The 14730-nt window shown below is 51.9% G+C and overlaps 1 protein-coding gene across 1 annotated transcript in view; it reads right to left on the reverse strand.

Moving 5' to 3' along the window:
- Positions 1–14730, reverse strand: part of LOC119099780 (lachesin) — a 51968-nt gene that overhangs the window by 22392 nt on the left and 14846 nt on the right. Inside the window, exon 3 of the mRNA XM_037222852.1 lies at positions 6353–6453. Coding sequence (XP_037078747.1) covers positions 6353–6453 — 101 coding nt within the window. The remainder of the gene's footprint in view (positions 1–6352; positions 6454–14730) is intronic.

A 14730-nucleotide genomic window follows, 5' to 3' on the forward strand; every position in this document is an offset into this window, starting at 1 on the left:
TACAGCTCGAAGTTGCTCCGCTGGGCCGAGCGGTGACGCGGTAGCCGGCGAGCGACGCCGCAGGAGTGTCGGCGGGCGGACCGGCCGTCCCGGGAGACCCCCGGCCCCGCCGCCCTCCCGCGCCGCCGCCGCGCGCCGACCGATAATCTGGCAACTTTGCCCGTTATTGAAAAACTCCCCGACCGGCGCTAAGTCTCTGGATTAGCGGACCGCATCCGGGACGGAGCCCCCTAGGGGTGTCAGCCGGCGGACAGGGGTGTCATCAGGCGGACAGGGGTATCAGCGGCGAGCAAGGAATCTCCCAGGGGTGTCAGCCGGCGGACAGGGAGCCTTTCCAGGGGTGTCAGCGGCAGGCAAGGAGCCTCCCAGGGTTGTCAGCAGGCAGACAGGGAGCCTTCCGGGGGTGTCAGTTGGCAGTCAGGGAACCCTGTAGGAATGATACCTGGCGGCAGGGAGCCTCCCAGGGGTGTCAACCGACAGACAGGGGCGTCAGCTAGCACGGCCAGAGAGCCTCCCCACATAAGTCATTTGATGGCCGGGAATAGACCTAGAGAAGCAATTCTGGGTAACTGCTGCAACTGGCGGGCTGCAATGAACCAAGGCAATTCCAAGATCGACCGGTCTGATAAGGGGCGAGAATAAAATTGGGGGATCTTCCCAAGCTGTGTCAGCTGGTGGTCGGAGATGGGTCCAGACTGAGCGAACATCTTTGAGAGGCGATAGTTGATAATCACAACTGAGGTAGAGAAAGCCCTCATACAGGACATGCAGCATTGTACCTAGAACAAAAGCACACATCAGGCTTTGCTAAATGGAACATCGATGCCGCTGTTTGTTATCTGCAATGCGTACACCTTAGGGCAGGCGCACTACGGCTGTATTTACCTCTCAAGTCAAAGCGGCGCATAAGCTCCACAAGTCAAAAATCGAGTCAACCATCCGCGGAGCTCTACAGCCCATCTGAGCCGTCGTGACCTCCCCAGGGTTGTTCGAGCCCCTAAATAGAGCTTAAACATAAACAACACAAGGAACAGCACCGATTCTCTGTGTTTGGTGAAATGTGGTTTTCGCCTCGGAGCACTTCGGGGTTTGATACGTTCATGGACTTACGGATAATTCGTGGACTGGATCGGACCGGATCAAGCACAACCTAATGGACGAAACTGAAACTGAAAACGTGGACAGCAAAAATGGATTGGAATGATTTCAAGGCTTCACTATCAGCTTAACACGTGCAGCCTAACCCACCTAACGTTAGGCCCATGCATTGATGGCATCTCGTCTCTTAGATTGAGAGAATACGTCAGGATTGGGGGCAAGCTGAAATCTGAAAGCGGAAACCTATTCTGAAATGGGAATATTTGAATGGGAAAGCAGAACAAACGGACGTTGTACGGACACAATTGGGGGACTTCATTTTGGGGAGACTAACGCGGACACATCCCTCTGCCCCCGTGGTAACACCATGGGCCCACGTATGATCATTTTGACATGCTATGTAAAATGAGAATGGAATGCGATACGCCGATATATTTACGCTAGGCAATCGGCATTCCACACTGGATGAGATTAAATCGGATCTGGACTTTGTCTGGACTTTGTGGCCGGCTGAATATCCATACATACATACCCGTCCGGTTGGATCTGGCCTTTGTCCGGACTCTGTGGCCAGCCGAATATCCATACCTGTCCGATCGGGTCTGGACTTTGTCCGGACTCGGTGGCCAGCCGAATATTCATACCCGTCTGATCGGATGTGGACTGTGTCCAGACTCTATGGCCGGTTGAATATCCATACCCGTCTGATCGGATCTGTACTGTGTCCGGACTTCGTGGCTAAATATCCATACCCGTCTGATCATCGGATCTGGACTGTGTTCGGACTCTGTGGCCGGCTGAATATCCATACCCGTCTGATCGGATGTGGACTGTGTCCAGACCCTATGGCCGGTTGAACATCCATACCCGTCTGATCGGATCTGGACTGTGTCCGGACTCTGTGGCCGGCTGAATATCCATACCTGTCCGATTGGGCGCCTCGCCTGTAAGCGCCGCCAGCTTAGACGCTGAGTAATCACGCCGAAGGGGTGTTCGGCAGCGGACGGGGGCCGCCGCACACTCACCAATATCCAGCCGCATTTTTCATCATTTCCACGCCGCTTTTCTGTGCATACGGCAGGAATGAGGGCAATAAAGTCTGGTTAGCGGCGCGGCCGGGGCGAGGGTAATGGCAGGCCTGGCGACATTGTCGCGCCACCTCCAGATTACCGGCGCCTGGCCGATATTGGGCCGCACTCCCCACCGGCCGTAATGGTCGGGCCTGAGCTCACCGCTGGACGGACGGGGCACACGGGACTGCACTGGGGAGCAGGCCGGACAGAGAGGTACACGGGGCTGGGGAGGAAGCCGGACAGAGGCGGCGCACGGCACTGGGGAGGAGGCTAGACAGAGGCAGCGCACGGCACTGGGCAGGAGGCCGAACAGAGGGGTCCGCGGCACTGGGCAGGAGGTCGGACAGAGGCGGCGCACGGAACTGAGGAGGAGTCGGACAGAGGGGTTCACGGGACTGAAGAGCCGGACAGAGGGGTGCACGGGCCTGTGGAGGAGGCCGGACAGAGGGGTACTCGGGGCTGGGGAGGAGGCCGGACAGAGAGGTACACGGGGCTGAGGAGGAGGCCGGACAGAGGCGGCGCACGGCACTGGGCAGGAGACCGGACAGAGGGGTACACAGGACTGAGGAGGAGGCCGGACACAGGGGTGCATGTAGACCATCGAGAGGGACTACGGCTGACAAAAGGCTATCTCACACAGACGTGCGGCATTTTAGACCGCTTCAGAAAACAAATTAAACCAACCGCGCGATCACGCAAACAGATGGTGATCGATCTTTAGTGAACTCGCAAACAAACAGATCACCTCGGCGCCGAAGCAGTGCTGGCAGATCAAAATATTGGGTTACGACCTGAATGGTATGATTGGTTATGACAACGACAGCATGTTAGTCCAGCATATTTAGGCTCAAAAGTAATATTTGTCCACCAGCGCGGCCAATCCTTTGAGCGGTGCAGCGAGCAATGGTCGGATTTCTCCAAACACCAGTGAGTGACAGCCGGGAGAGCACCCCTCTTTCCACAACGATCGCAGGACCGCGCTGCACACTAGCAGCAAGAGAAGTCGCTTACCCGTACATCACACTTGCCGTTGGTGTGAGACATACGTGCACGCATCTATAGGGGATCACGGCTGGATGGTCGCGAAAGCCCAAGGCCACAGACGCGTCCCAAGTTACAGCAAAAATAGACTTGATTTAAGTCTGAACGGAAGTACGGCACATTTGTAGCGTGTGAGGCTTATCTATAGCCAGGAGGTGGCGTGCATGGTTTGTCCGATCATCCTATGGTTTGCCATGGTTTTAAGCCCTCGTTTCCTGGGCACCGATCGTTCCAACTGTTTGAGCCGCGTGTGTTTCACTTCTTCCAAATGTCGCATTTGAATCCCGACGTCGGAACTTTATGAGCATTCTCGACTGGTTTTTATACAACATCTGAACTGTCCTGGACAGGCTCCAAAATGTGCGAAGTCCAGAGCCTACAAAATGTAAGCGTACGACCACCGAATTTTAGCTGACCTGAAAGAGTAAGTGACAAATCTGACCTATTGCACGAAACGTAATTCCACTGCTAGGTTTATAGACCCAGCATATATCCGTGTCTAAAGTCACGGATGTATCACATTATAACTGCGCATTTGTCTTAATGACGAAACGAGCTTTCCTTTGCTGTCGGTTGCAGAGATACGAGTAGGGGATAATCATCCGTGTGTTGGATAATGACATGCTTTACTGAAGGCCGTCCTTTCTTTGCAATAAGTGGCACTTTCGGTCAAAAGGATCTCATTTCATCACTATGTGATGTGATACAAGATACAAGACACTTGGATAGACGTTTTTCACGATTCAACACGCGAAAAAAATTCAGGCGAGTTCCACACAAACGTGTACCTTGCACCTCCTCGCGAAATGAGCCCCAGGGCTTAGACGGATACGGAACCGACTGTTCAATGTTGATGATTTCTGCCCGAAGTAGAGGCGGCATTGTCCCAGCGGGTTCCCAATGTGTGCAAGAGGCCTCTGACTGACATTCGGGGGCCTCGGTCCTATAGCTGGCATTCTCTGCTGGCATGTAATTCCACTGGGACATGCGGCGGTGGATTTAGAACAGTAACTTTGCGGTTTCCGTTTACTTTAAAGGAGGGGGGGGGGGGGGGGGGTGTTTCACCACAGTTACTCCTGGCTCTTGTCAGCTCTTCCTCCCATGAGCTTAAAGGCTTGTTCACACAAAAGCTCCCTTAACGCATCGTAAGCACTCCAAAAGCAGGTGATGTCATGGCAAAAGTGTGACATGTAACTCATACCTATACCATACCCTAACTCATACCTACCTATCAATTGGAATACAATTTGACTTGCCCGTCGCAATGTAAGTCACACTTAACGTCCAGCCGCGTATCATACCTTTCATTGTCGATATTCATGTTTACAAAAACCAGTAGTCGAATACCCACCGCTATTCGTTAACAAATATAAAAATAAGTACTAAATAGGCATATTTGACCTAAATAATTGTCAAAAAGTGTGACAGATTCAGCAAAAGTATGGCGTTAGCAGGTTGGTGGTTTACTGCCTAAGGCCATGCACGCGCGTCCGACGCACGTGAAAAAGGCATGTGTGAACAAACCATTACACCCATGTCAACGCCCCTTTTAACGTCATGATAAGTCACTAGCTTAGGTTGAGCTTTTGCTCTGTCCGTTGGGGATAAACTATACTTCTTAGAGGCATAGCTGGTTAACGCTATTCACGTTTGGGCCAAAGTACTGAACAGCATCGCCCACTCGGATATGAGAGGTCTTCTTACATCAGAAATATTAACAGATTACTGAAATATGTAAGCTTTAGAAAGAGTACGCAAGCAGCGTAAGATGTGCTGGATAATGACATGTTTTACTGAAGGCTGACCTATCTTTGCAATAAGTGGCACTTTCGGTTAAAAGGTTATCATTTTTTCCTCTGTGGTGTGATACAAGATCGCGTAGCTGAAAAAGATATTATTAAAAACACTTGAATGGATGTTTTTCACGATTCAACACGTGAAAAATTTCAGCCGAGTTACACACAAACGTGTACCTTGCGTCTCCTCGCGAAATGGCCCGAGGGCTTAGACGGATACGGAACCGACTGCTTAATGCTGATGATTTCTGCCCGAAGTAGAGGCGGCATTGTCTCAGTGAGTTCCCAATGTGTGCAAGAGGCCTCTGACTGACATTCGGGGGCCTCGGTCCTGCGAGCCGGAGTCCTTAAGGTGACCAAGCGCCATTGCAAAAGGAACTTTCCGGCTTTGGACCTTCCAATCTGGCCCTTGGTCGTCGGTCTGAAGAGCTCTTCGGGTTTTCTTAGGGGCTCCTCGAACATTGCCCCTGGGCAACTCGGAGACGCTTACGGACACAGGACCCCTGTTAGGCACCGTGGATCCCTGACAGACACAGATACCCCTCATTGACTCAGGTGGGCTTGGGTCCAAGTCAATGCAAGCCGCCGCTCCCAGCCTTGTCACTGCTTCGGAAACAGAGTTTACAATGCGCGGTACTTATGATGTCTGACCGACAAAGAGGCCCTCATCGAATCAGGGTGTTCACAATCGGCACAAAGGCTCCTATTCTGACCAGCATTTGAGAGTCTGGCCCTGTGGGCCGGCACCCCAAATACGACCTCCGGCAAGACCTTCGCTCTTCGGGCCATCAAAATAAGGACGTAAAAGGGGATGGGATCGTGTCCTCTGTGCTCCTCTGCCTGTTCCAGAGGCTACACGCAATCTAAAAATGATCATTGATAGCCTGGTCTAATCTTGACCCTGGTCTCAGACGCGACAAAGGCTTTCGTTAAGCTTGCTTAGAAATGCAAGGGCTATCTAGCACCATTCCATTCCAACCATAATCAATCCTAAAATGACAGGGCCTGATGGCATTCTCTACCAACTCTGCTGGCGCCTAGCGCTGTTTGCGGGCGTTAAGGCCGGGATGTATCTAGAGGTTGATTTAACAGCGATTGGCAGTTGGAGAGAAATCCTAAATGCCGTGCCTAGTTACAGAGCGGTACCGAAAATCGAGGCCGGAGAGATCGATGGATGCCCTCTAAACACGCTTCTGTGGGGTCATGACCTCGCCGGGTGCCCATGGTTTTGCGAAATCGGAGTAAGAAACAGCTGCTACAGACATGCCTTGCAGATACGCTGTAACGCCTCATGTGAGAATGCAGCTCTCACCTGGCCATTTCCACGGGAGCGCGGCTGCTTACCTTGTAGCTGCTGAGGTTCTCGGTGACGCAGACCAGCGTGGCTCTGCGCCCCACAGTAGCCGTCACATTTTTCACCGGCTCGCCGAACGAGGGCAGCCTTTCTGCAAGAGATGGTCATAATTCTATGAAAGTTACGTCGCATCCAGGTCGGCTGTGCGGGTTTTGGGACGGAACTGGAGCTTCTGAACATTGCAGGCACAGATTAGGCTTTTGGGTCCTGTCGGCGACGTCCGACGGAGCACCGTGACGACCGCGGGGATGGTGCCGGCGCACATTGACATGAACCGACGAATGCCGCTTGCGTGGGCTGATCTGCAATAACCGAGCTAGGTGTAAGGTCTGGCGCGCGAGCCCTGCTGACTTATGTGCCACTCAAACCTACGTTGTACCGTTTACAGTCCGTCATATTTATTGAGCTTACGTTCAGAAGCGGCCGCTGCTCGACCACTCATCGCTCGTTGAGCTTTGATAAGTACAATGCCACATGAAAACAAACCTGACATTTCACAATGTCACCTACCCGGATTTATGTCTGTCGTTAAGGTTTAATAGCTATTCAACCGGCTCTATACCTTGGCGGCATATTGACATTTCAGCAGCAAGCCTTTGTCGAAGCAGTACAAAATAATGAGGGAACAGCGAAGTACCCTCCAATACCAGAGGCAGGTTTGAATGAAATGCTCGCTTATGTGGTCTACTGTTTGGACAAAGGGTTATGGGTGACATGTTAATGTATCGCTATTTTCCACATTCTCTTCATATATCAACAAATAATAAGGCGAGGGTTCTTTTGCATAACCAATGATCTTCGTAGTTGCACCAACTCTCGTTTAACTTGTTTGCACGCACTGAATCTTCACACCGGATTTCGTTGCCCAAAGAGTGTCATCCGCACGGTAGCCTGCTGGATTAAGGTTTCTCATTTGGATGGAATCCCAGGAGAACATCTGAGAGATCTGAAACGTTTTATTTCTCAGATAAAAGGGCTTCATACACTGAACTAGTTCTTCACGGTGCCCGATTTCGCACTTGGACTGTTCCTTTTTCATCTCACCGTCGGCCCACATGATGCTGGAGAGAAAACAGGCATCCTAATATGCCCCGGGGCAGATGAAACAGCTGTTTAGCGGCCGCGTCGGGGCGGCTCGCGGTTGAGTGCGCCACAGAGCTCCCCGCCTCCCCTGGGCCCGTATCATAATAAATTGGGCAATCAGCTGTAATCTACGACCGGCGGAAAGATTTTGTGGCGGCGACAAAAAAAAAGCTGGCGTCCGTCTCTGCGACTCCATCCACTCGCCGATTCCAGTCCGCGGAGCCGTATTCGGCATCATTTCGTGTTAAACTGCTTAATGCTCGCCGCGGCGAGTCATAAAGGGTGAAATCACCGCGTTTACATAACCGGGCGGCGGCCCGGAGCCGTATCATTTGGCGCTTCTGTCTCTGAAACCGGCTGTGTTTTCTCACGCTGCCCGGTCGCGGGATGAACTTTATTATCACCAAGCATGGCAAACAGTTACCGAATGAATACAAACGCGCGCCGAGTGCGGGCCCGGCCGGTCGAGGCTGGCGAGGTAAAGGGCGCCTCGTGCCGCGCGAGGAGAGCTTTCGCCCGGGAAAAGCGAGGTGCGAACCCGGCTCGCGCATTTGCTCGACGGAAAACTGCAGAATGACGTGATACATGCAGATCAGGCGCGGAGCGCTCGGCAGAGGAAACGGAGCGAAATTGACGGGATTGAATGGTTAGGAAATTCGGCCCGTCCGACACTCGTGTCACGGGCACGCCGTCCAGCTGCAGTTCCATTTCCGCCGCAGCGATGTTTAGCAAGTAGCAAAAGGCGCACTGGTATCAATGTGGTCGAAAACACGCATTTGTATCGAAACGCGACGCAAATAACCTGAAAAGAATGACGCAAGAATGACACGGGCAATTTGATCACCTGCCGCTGCGGACCGGGTCCGGTTTCCGTGTCATTTATTGGCCGAATCGCGTCTAACGGCGGTTCCGATAAATCGCCTCGACCGCCAGCCCGGCTCAATTATTCCCATTCTGCTTGTTTGCCAGTTTGTGAGAGTGGACACTTGAGCGTGACTTTCAGATGTTTTCGAGAGCGAGGTCGTTTGCGGGCTCTGGCCACCGGAGCGGGATACCGAGGGGCGAGCGGCTGTCGGCGTCGCCCCGACCCCGGCCCGGAGATCGGCGCAGACGCCGCCCGCTGCGCCCCGCCAGGTAGCGCAGGGATGCTGGCGATCGCTGACGAGCGGAGATAGCGTCACCCCTGCCAGCCATGTGAGCCCCAACAAAGGTTGGAACTGCGGCAGGACGCCAACCCTGGAGGGTTTCGCGCAAGGACTGAAGTCTTTCCAGTTGTTGGTGGCAGCCTGGCGGGAGTTTTAACACTTTCCAGGGCTTCAGTATCTGCAACTTAACCGTGGGTATGGCTTCTCACGGCCAACAGCCAATGCCCTGAGCCGTTGGGCTGTTTTGGTAGCGCCAAACAAGCAGAATTACACTTACGCACCATATCTTACTCAGGTAACACTATTATACGTTATGTGCTATATGTTACTCAGGTAGCACCGACAGAAACTCTGACTCTCCCACATGCTATCCGATCTGTACGACACTACCAGGGACGCAGCCAGAATTGCGACTAGAAAGGCTACCAAAATTTGCGACGGAAGGGGGATAGGATCTTTGTTTAGGATCGCGTAACTGGGCATTCACAGTATCTGCGCGCCGAGAACAGACTACGGACGCCACAAACGCTAATACATACAGTATGCAACGCATCAACAGGCCAGCAATGTTTGCCCCGGCGCTCAAAAGCTTCCATCAGCATTACTATACGTTATGTAGGTATATATTACTATATATATTACTATACTATGCGTATGTAGGTACCGCTATACGTACTGTACATATCCACTATGTTACCCGCTGACCCTGTCACTAGGTTACCGCTGTCGGGTCCCAGGCTGGGCGCGACGTGTCACCCTCCATCGTAACTAATGGCACATTAAGTCGAGAGGACTTTTCTGATCACCGGATTGCGGAAATATATTCATCCGTGGCGTGGTGAAAACCTGCTCGATCTTGACGAGGCAACAGGGGATGGTAAGCCCCTCGTTCCACGGGCCGCTTAGCTGCTCTTCTGCAAGCCGCCCACAAAAGGCGCTTATAAATGGGGATGTGATCTGAATATCATTATCAGGTTGTCGCTGTCAGAGAGCGGCCTAAACAATCTGCTTTGTAAGTTTTTGCTGGCTGCCACCTGTGAAAACGGATGGCAGAGGATAAGGTCATGCTGAATACGGAAGGGACATAGCATAAATTTGGAGGACAAACATACGACATTGCCGATCGTCCTTGCCTGCCTTCACTGCCAGCCACTAGCCCCAATCCGACTCCGAAGAGAAACGCTTGCCCAGTATCCCACCGTTTTGATTGTCTTCACATGCACCAGTGTTTAGACTGATAGACCCTAATGCAACACCCCGGCATGACGTAGATTTGTCCGTCCGCACATCAGGAAGCGGTGCGAATTCCCGCGCCATTTGTGGCCAAAGGAGCTTCACGCGTCTGAAAAGCAATGCAACCACCATTATCAATAGAAGAAAAGCTATTGTCGGTTTCTTGCATTCAGTTGCAACGACCACACAGAATACAAGTACTTCCAACGTGATGCATGTGGTACTTAGGCCTCAGCGGTCCCAGAGCGACAGTGGAACGGGGTCTCGGCTAAAGCAGGAGACCTGACCAGTAGCGGCGGGGCCGGCCGGGACCGACGATCAATGTATCGGGGACCGTTAGACGGGCTGGCCCGGCCACTCCCCCGTATTAACAGGCTGTCTCCCCCAGGCGAGGGTGCCGACCGGCGCTCGCCGCTGAGGTGAGTGGCGAAGATAGGAGCAGAGGTGAGTGTAGAGGATGGGAGAAGAGGTGAATGTAGAGGATGGGAGGATAGGTGAGTGCAGGGCATGGGAGCAGAGGCGAGTGCTGATGATGGGAGCAGAGGTGAGTGAAGAGGATGGGAGAAAAGGTGATTGTTTATGATGGGAGGAATGGAAGCAAAGGTGAACTTTCAACATGCGGGCAAGTGTTAGCACAGGAGCTTTTCTGGAGCAGAGCAAGCACAAAAATATAGATGAAGAAGAGGTGAACGAAAGGGAAAGAAGAAGCAGGGATGCGAGGTAGCGATCGTGAGAGGAACATTAATGAATGTGACGACAAGGAATGGAGAGATGTACCATAAATGCGAAGTGGAAAAGAGGGAGGAGGTAAACAAGTAGAAAGGGCTGGGGACTAAGTAAATAAATTAATTAACTAGGCTAAGTAAGTCCCAAACAAGTTTAAAACGAGCTTATGTACGCAAGCCCCAGTTTCAATTGCTCGCAGCTGTTCCATTTACCTCCGGCGCATTATTAAACTCATTCCGCCGGTCAGAGGTGCAGCAGGGGGGAGAGGGTGCGCGGGTACGTGTCTCTCCCTACGTTCCAGGAGGTCCGAAAATCCTCTCGGGACGGACAGTCAAGAGCCCTGCCTGAGAGCCCGAAGCACCGCCCGGAGGTCGTATTAAGGGGCCCGGCCCGCGTTGCCGAAGTCTCTAATGCCGGTCACCACCAATACAGAACAGTCGGCTTCGTGTCAGTCTTGAACCGATGGCTCACTTTCCAAACAGGCACAAGGCTGGAGCCCTCAGCTAACATTGCCTGCAGCCCTGAGTCAGTGAGGGAATCTTTGGGTCGTTTAAGCCAATGTGTTTTGTTCGTTTGTTTGAGCACAGGAGGGGTCCTGGGGTGGCCAGGTGTCCCGCATAGGCTAGGGGCAGTGTTTGAAGGGGACTCGAAGACGGTTCCAAAGGTCTGGCTGGGGGCCACATAGGGACTGCGACCCTCTGGACTGAACCCGCAAATGTCGGTCAAAGGGGCTTTTGTACCAAATGGGGACCTTGTTGGGACAATGCAGGCCTCTATTTCAGCCAGGGACCACCAACATCAAACATTCGGCCACGTGTCTGACTGAGCCCGTTCCATTTCCCAAGCAGGGAGAAGGCCGGGGCCCGCGATTTGCACTGGCCGGGCCCCTGAAACCATGAGAGACCCTGTGTCGGTCAGGAGCCCACAGACCCTAACAGCGGGTCTTGTGTCGACAAAGGGCCCCGAGTCGGCCAGGCGAATATGTGCTGAACATGGACAGGGACGGAACCCCAAATGCCAGAGAGCCTTTTATGTTGATCAGGGCCTCCCGTAATGAAAGGAGACCTGAAAACTTTAAGGTCTTTCAATATCAATCCACACTCTTCAAAGATTAGACCAGAGCGTACCTATCACATGTTTAAATGTGAGGCTGTACTCTGAACAGATAGCAGTTACGGCAAATAGAGGCATAATAATGCAGAGAGATGAGAGAGAGAGAGAGAGAGAGAGAGAGAGAGAGAGAGAGAGAGAGAGAGAGAGAGAGAGAGAGAGAGAGAGAGAGAGAGAGAGAGAGAGAGAGAGAGAGAGAGAGAGAGAGAGAGAAGAGAGAGAGAGAGAGAGAGAGAGAGAGAGAGAAGATAGAGAGAGAGACGAGAGAGAGAGAGAGAGAGAGAGGAAGAGAGGAGAGAGAGAGAGAGAGAGAGAGAGAGAGAGAGAGAGAGAGAGAGAGAGAGAGAGAGAGAGAGAGAGAGAGAGAGAGAGCGAGAGAGAGAGAGAGAGAGAGAGAGAGAGAGAGAGAGAGAGAGAGCGAGAGAGAGAGAGAGAGAGAGAGAGAGAGAGAGGAGAGAGAGAGAGAGAGAGAGAGAGAGAGAGAGAGAGAGAGAGGAGAGAGAGAGAGAGAGAGAGAGAGATGATATGCACGTAAATATATGTCTATATATAATCTCTGGTTTTATATGATATATCTAATATAATGCTCTTCGTGTAAATAAAAATGTATTGGTGATGTCCTATACAAAAAGCGATTCTAAACCTTTGACTTTCCAGTTCACATACCAGATTCCAACATTAATTAGCGGTACTGTAAATACTAGTCTGTTGCTCTTACCAGAATGAGCTTAAACATAGCGCAGTTGAAAAAAAACACGTCCTAGTTACCTTCCAAGCATACCAATTGATGTCTTAGAGCGTCGAAGAGCTGTACTTTCAGATACGTGATTATTTGCGTCCGCTCGTTGGGTGTCCCCCAGCGTCAAGCTTGGGGCCGACGCCACGCGGGCTGCGGAGACTTTACGCCGGACGGCGTGGATTTGGTTTCTCCGAGTTGCGAGCGCGCATGTTACAAATTTTGTTACTTAATTTTACCTTTTAGATTCTGAATAACGATTGAACATTCCCAGACGAACAGGGGCTGGCCATGTTCACGTCAATGTTTGACCGCATCCACAAGCTGTGCTCTCGGGGTGCTCAACATCTCTCCCGAACCCAATGCCATTGAGTTGTGTCGGTTTAGAAAGAGTTCACTGAACTACTGTAACATGAATAGCGCCGGCGGCTTAATCAATGAGGTCATTTTACACCTGTGGGCCTTTGGCTCATTGACTTCAGAATACAGGCAGAATAGAAAGGTCATCTTTCGGTGGTGTTTGATGGCTTCTAGCAAAAGAATGTAAAAGTAGAGGTAAAATGAAGACCACCGTCCAATCCCGAAACCAAGTGACCCATATCCGGTGATTTTATTTGGGGGGGGGGGGATTTTACCACCGTCTTTTGGCAACCTTGTGCCCCGCCTCTTACCAAGACACTGGCTGTACCCCTGTCGCCGGTATGCGCCATCCTACGATAATGAGAATATGTACATCTTTTGGTAGGTAGCACGATTCAAATGTTCAGTGTGGGAAATAGCGGGGTTTCGTGGAAAGCTTAGGATGCCTCTACTAATGCCAGAACAGCTTTAAGTTACTCATAAATAAAGTGAACATGATTATTATGATTAGTATGGTCATTACGGCTGCTCTGAAAGCACAGTTCAACTAATTAGGGACGAGCTGAGTGAAGCGATATACAGCTGGCTTGAAAGTAAAGCGAATTTATCGGCTTGCATGATCGGTGCGGATGTCTTTTTGTCAAAATAGTGTTGGCACATTGCAGTTTTTCTAAAACCAAGCAAAGTTGTTGTATTGTCTGACCTTTTTGTCCTCTGCGTGCACTTAAAAAGCTAACCCGGCAACAAATGCAGCGTTTACAAATTACCATAGACGTGCCCGTCAAAAACAAACAGCCTAACGATGGTCACGTAGAGTCGCAAAGTGTATTTAGTGACTGGTGGCATTTAGCCGAAACAGCTAATCATTAGACGTGACATGCAAGCAGACTTGGCCATACCTGGCCTGCACCGAGCATGAGGTGCGACATCGAATCACTGCCTTGGCAAAGCATAACTATGATCCGTTCACCCCCTGTGTTGATCGTGACCCCTGCATGATCGTGTTCACCCCCTTGCAGTTTCAACAGACTCCATCAAACGGACAGGAGGCTTCAGATGACCGAGACGGAGCATTCCATGAAATCAAAACGCACGCAGAAGAATTAAATGTTCCATATCTAATCCCAAATGGCCAACATCGGGCCCCACTGGCAGACCGAAGGCCCCAGATTATCGAAAGGGGAACTCGTCAGATAGATAGGAGACCTCGTAAAAAAGCATAGGAAGCCCCACCAATTCAAGAAGAAGCCCGATGAGAAAGACCGAAAGCCCCACTTACGCCAAAATAACTTTGTATTCCATTATCTACAAACGTTTCCCCTTTGAAAAAGTGGGTGAAATCCGAGAAAAAAAACAATTGTAGACAAATCTTTGGATAGGCTGCCCACCGGTCAGCTTAGCAGTCACTAAATGTAATAGCTCTTTTGGAAACCTGGGTGGGGTAGCCTTATCGGACCACGCAATTTTTTTTCAACTGCAGCTTTTGTACTATATTGTGCAACTCTGCCCGCCAGAAAAAGAAAACAGAATTATGTCGGCGGCAATGTGCTAGTAAAATTATGGCCGTCGTTCTGCGACGGCTCCCATCATAGCCCGTCATATTTGGCGACACCTGATCCCCCGAGCGGTGGCGCTCACCCCTGTCAGCACGCCGCCGGTCTCTGTGTGCCCCTGTCGGTCGGCCGGTATCGATGTCGGAGGGCGCGCCACCCCCGCAGGGGACCGCGGGCCAGCCGCCGTCTGTCCGGCCGCCGCCCCGCTCTCTAATCATGGCGTCCGAGCGGCGTCGATAACGTTGTTTGTGGCGGTTTAATTCTGTTAAGACGGTGCGGCCGGATTACAGGCTGCCGTTACGGGGTGACGGCCGCTGCCGGCCCGGCCCGCCCAGTAAAGACGCCGTAAAAGTGCGCCGGACGCCGACGGAGCGTGCCAAACACCCGGCCTCGCCGCGCAGGGCGAGCGCCGTGTGGGCAGG

This window comes from Pollicipes pollicipes, unplaced genomic scaffold (genome assembly GCF_011947565.3).
Source record: "Pollicipes pollicipes isolate AB1234 unplaced genomic scaffold, Ppol_2.1 Scaffold_4881;HRSCAF=5763_pilon_pilon_pilon, whole genome shotgun sequence".
Taxonomy (NCBI): Eukaryota; Metazoa; Arthropoda; class Thecostraca; order Pollicipedomorpha; family Pollicipedidae; genus Pollicipes; species Pollicipes pollicipes.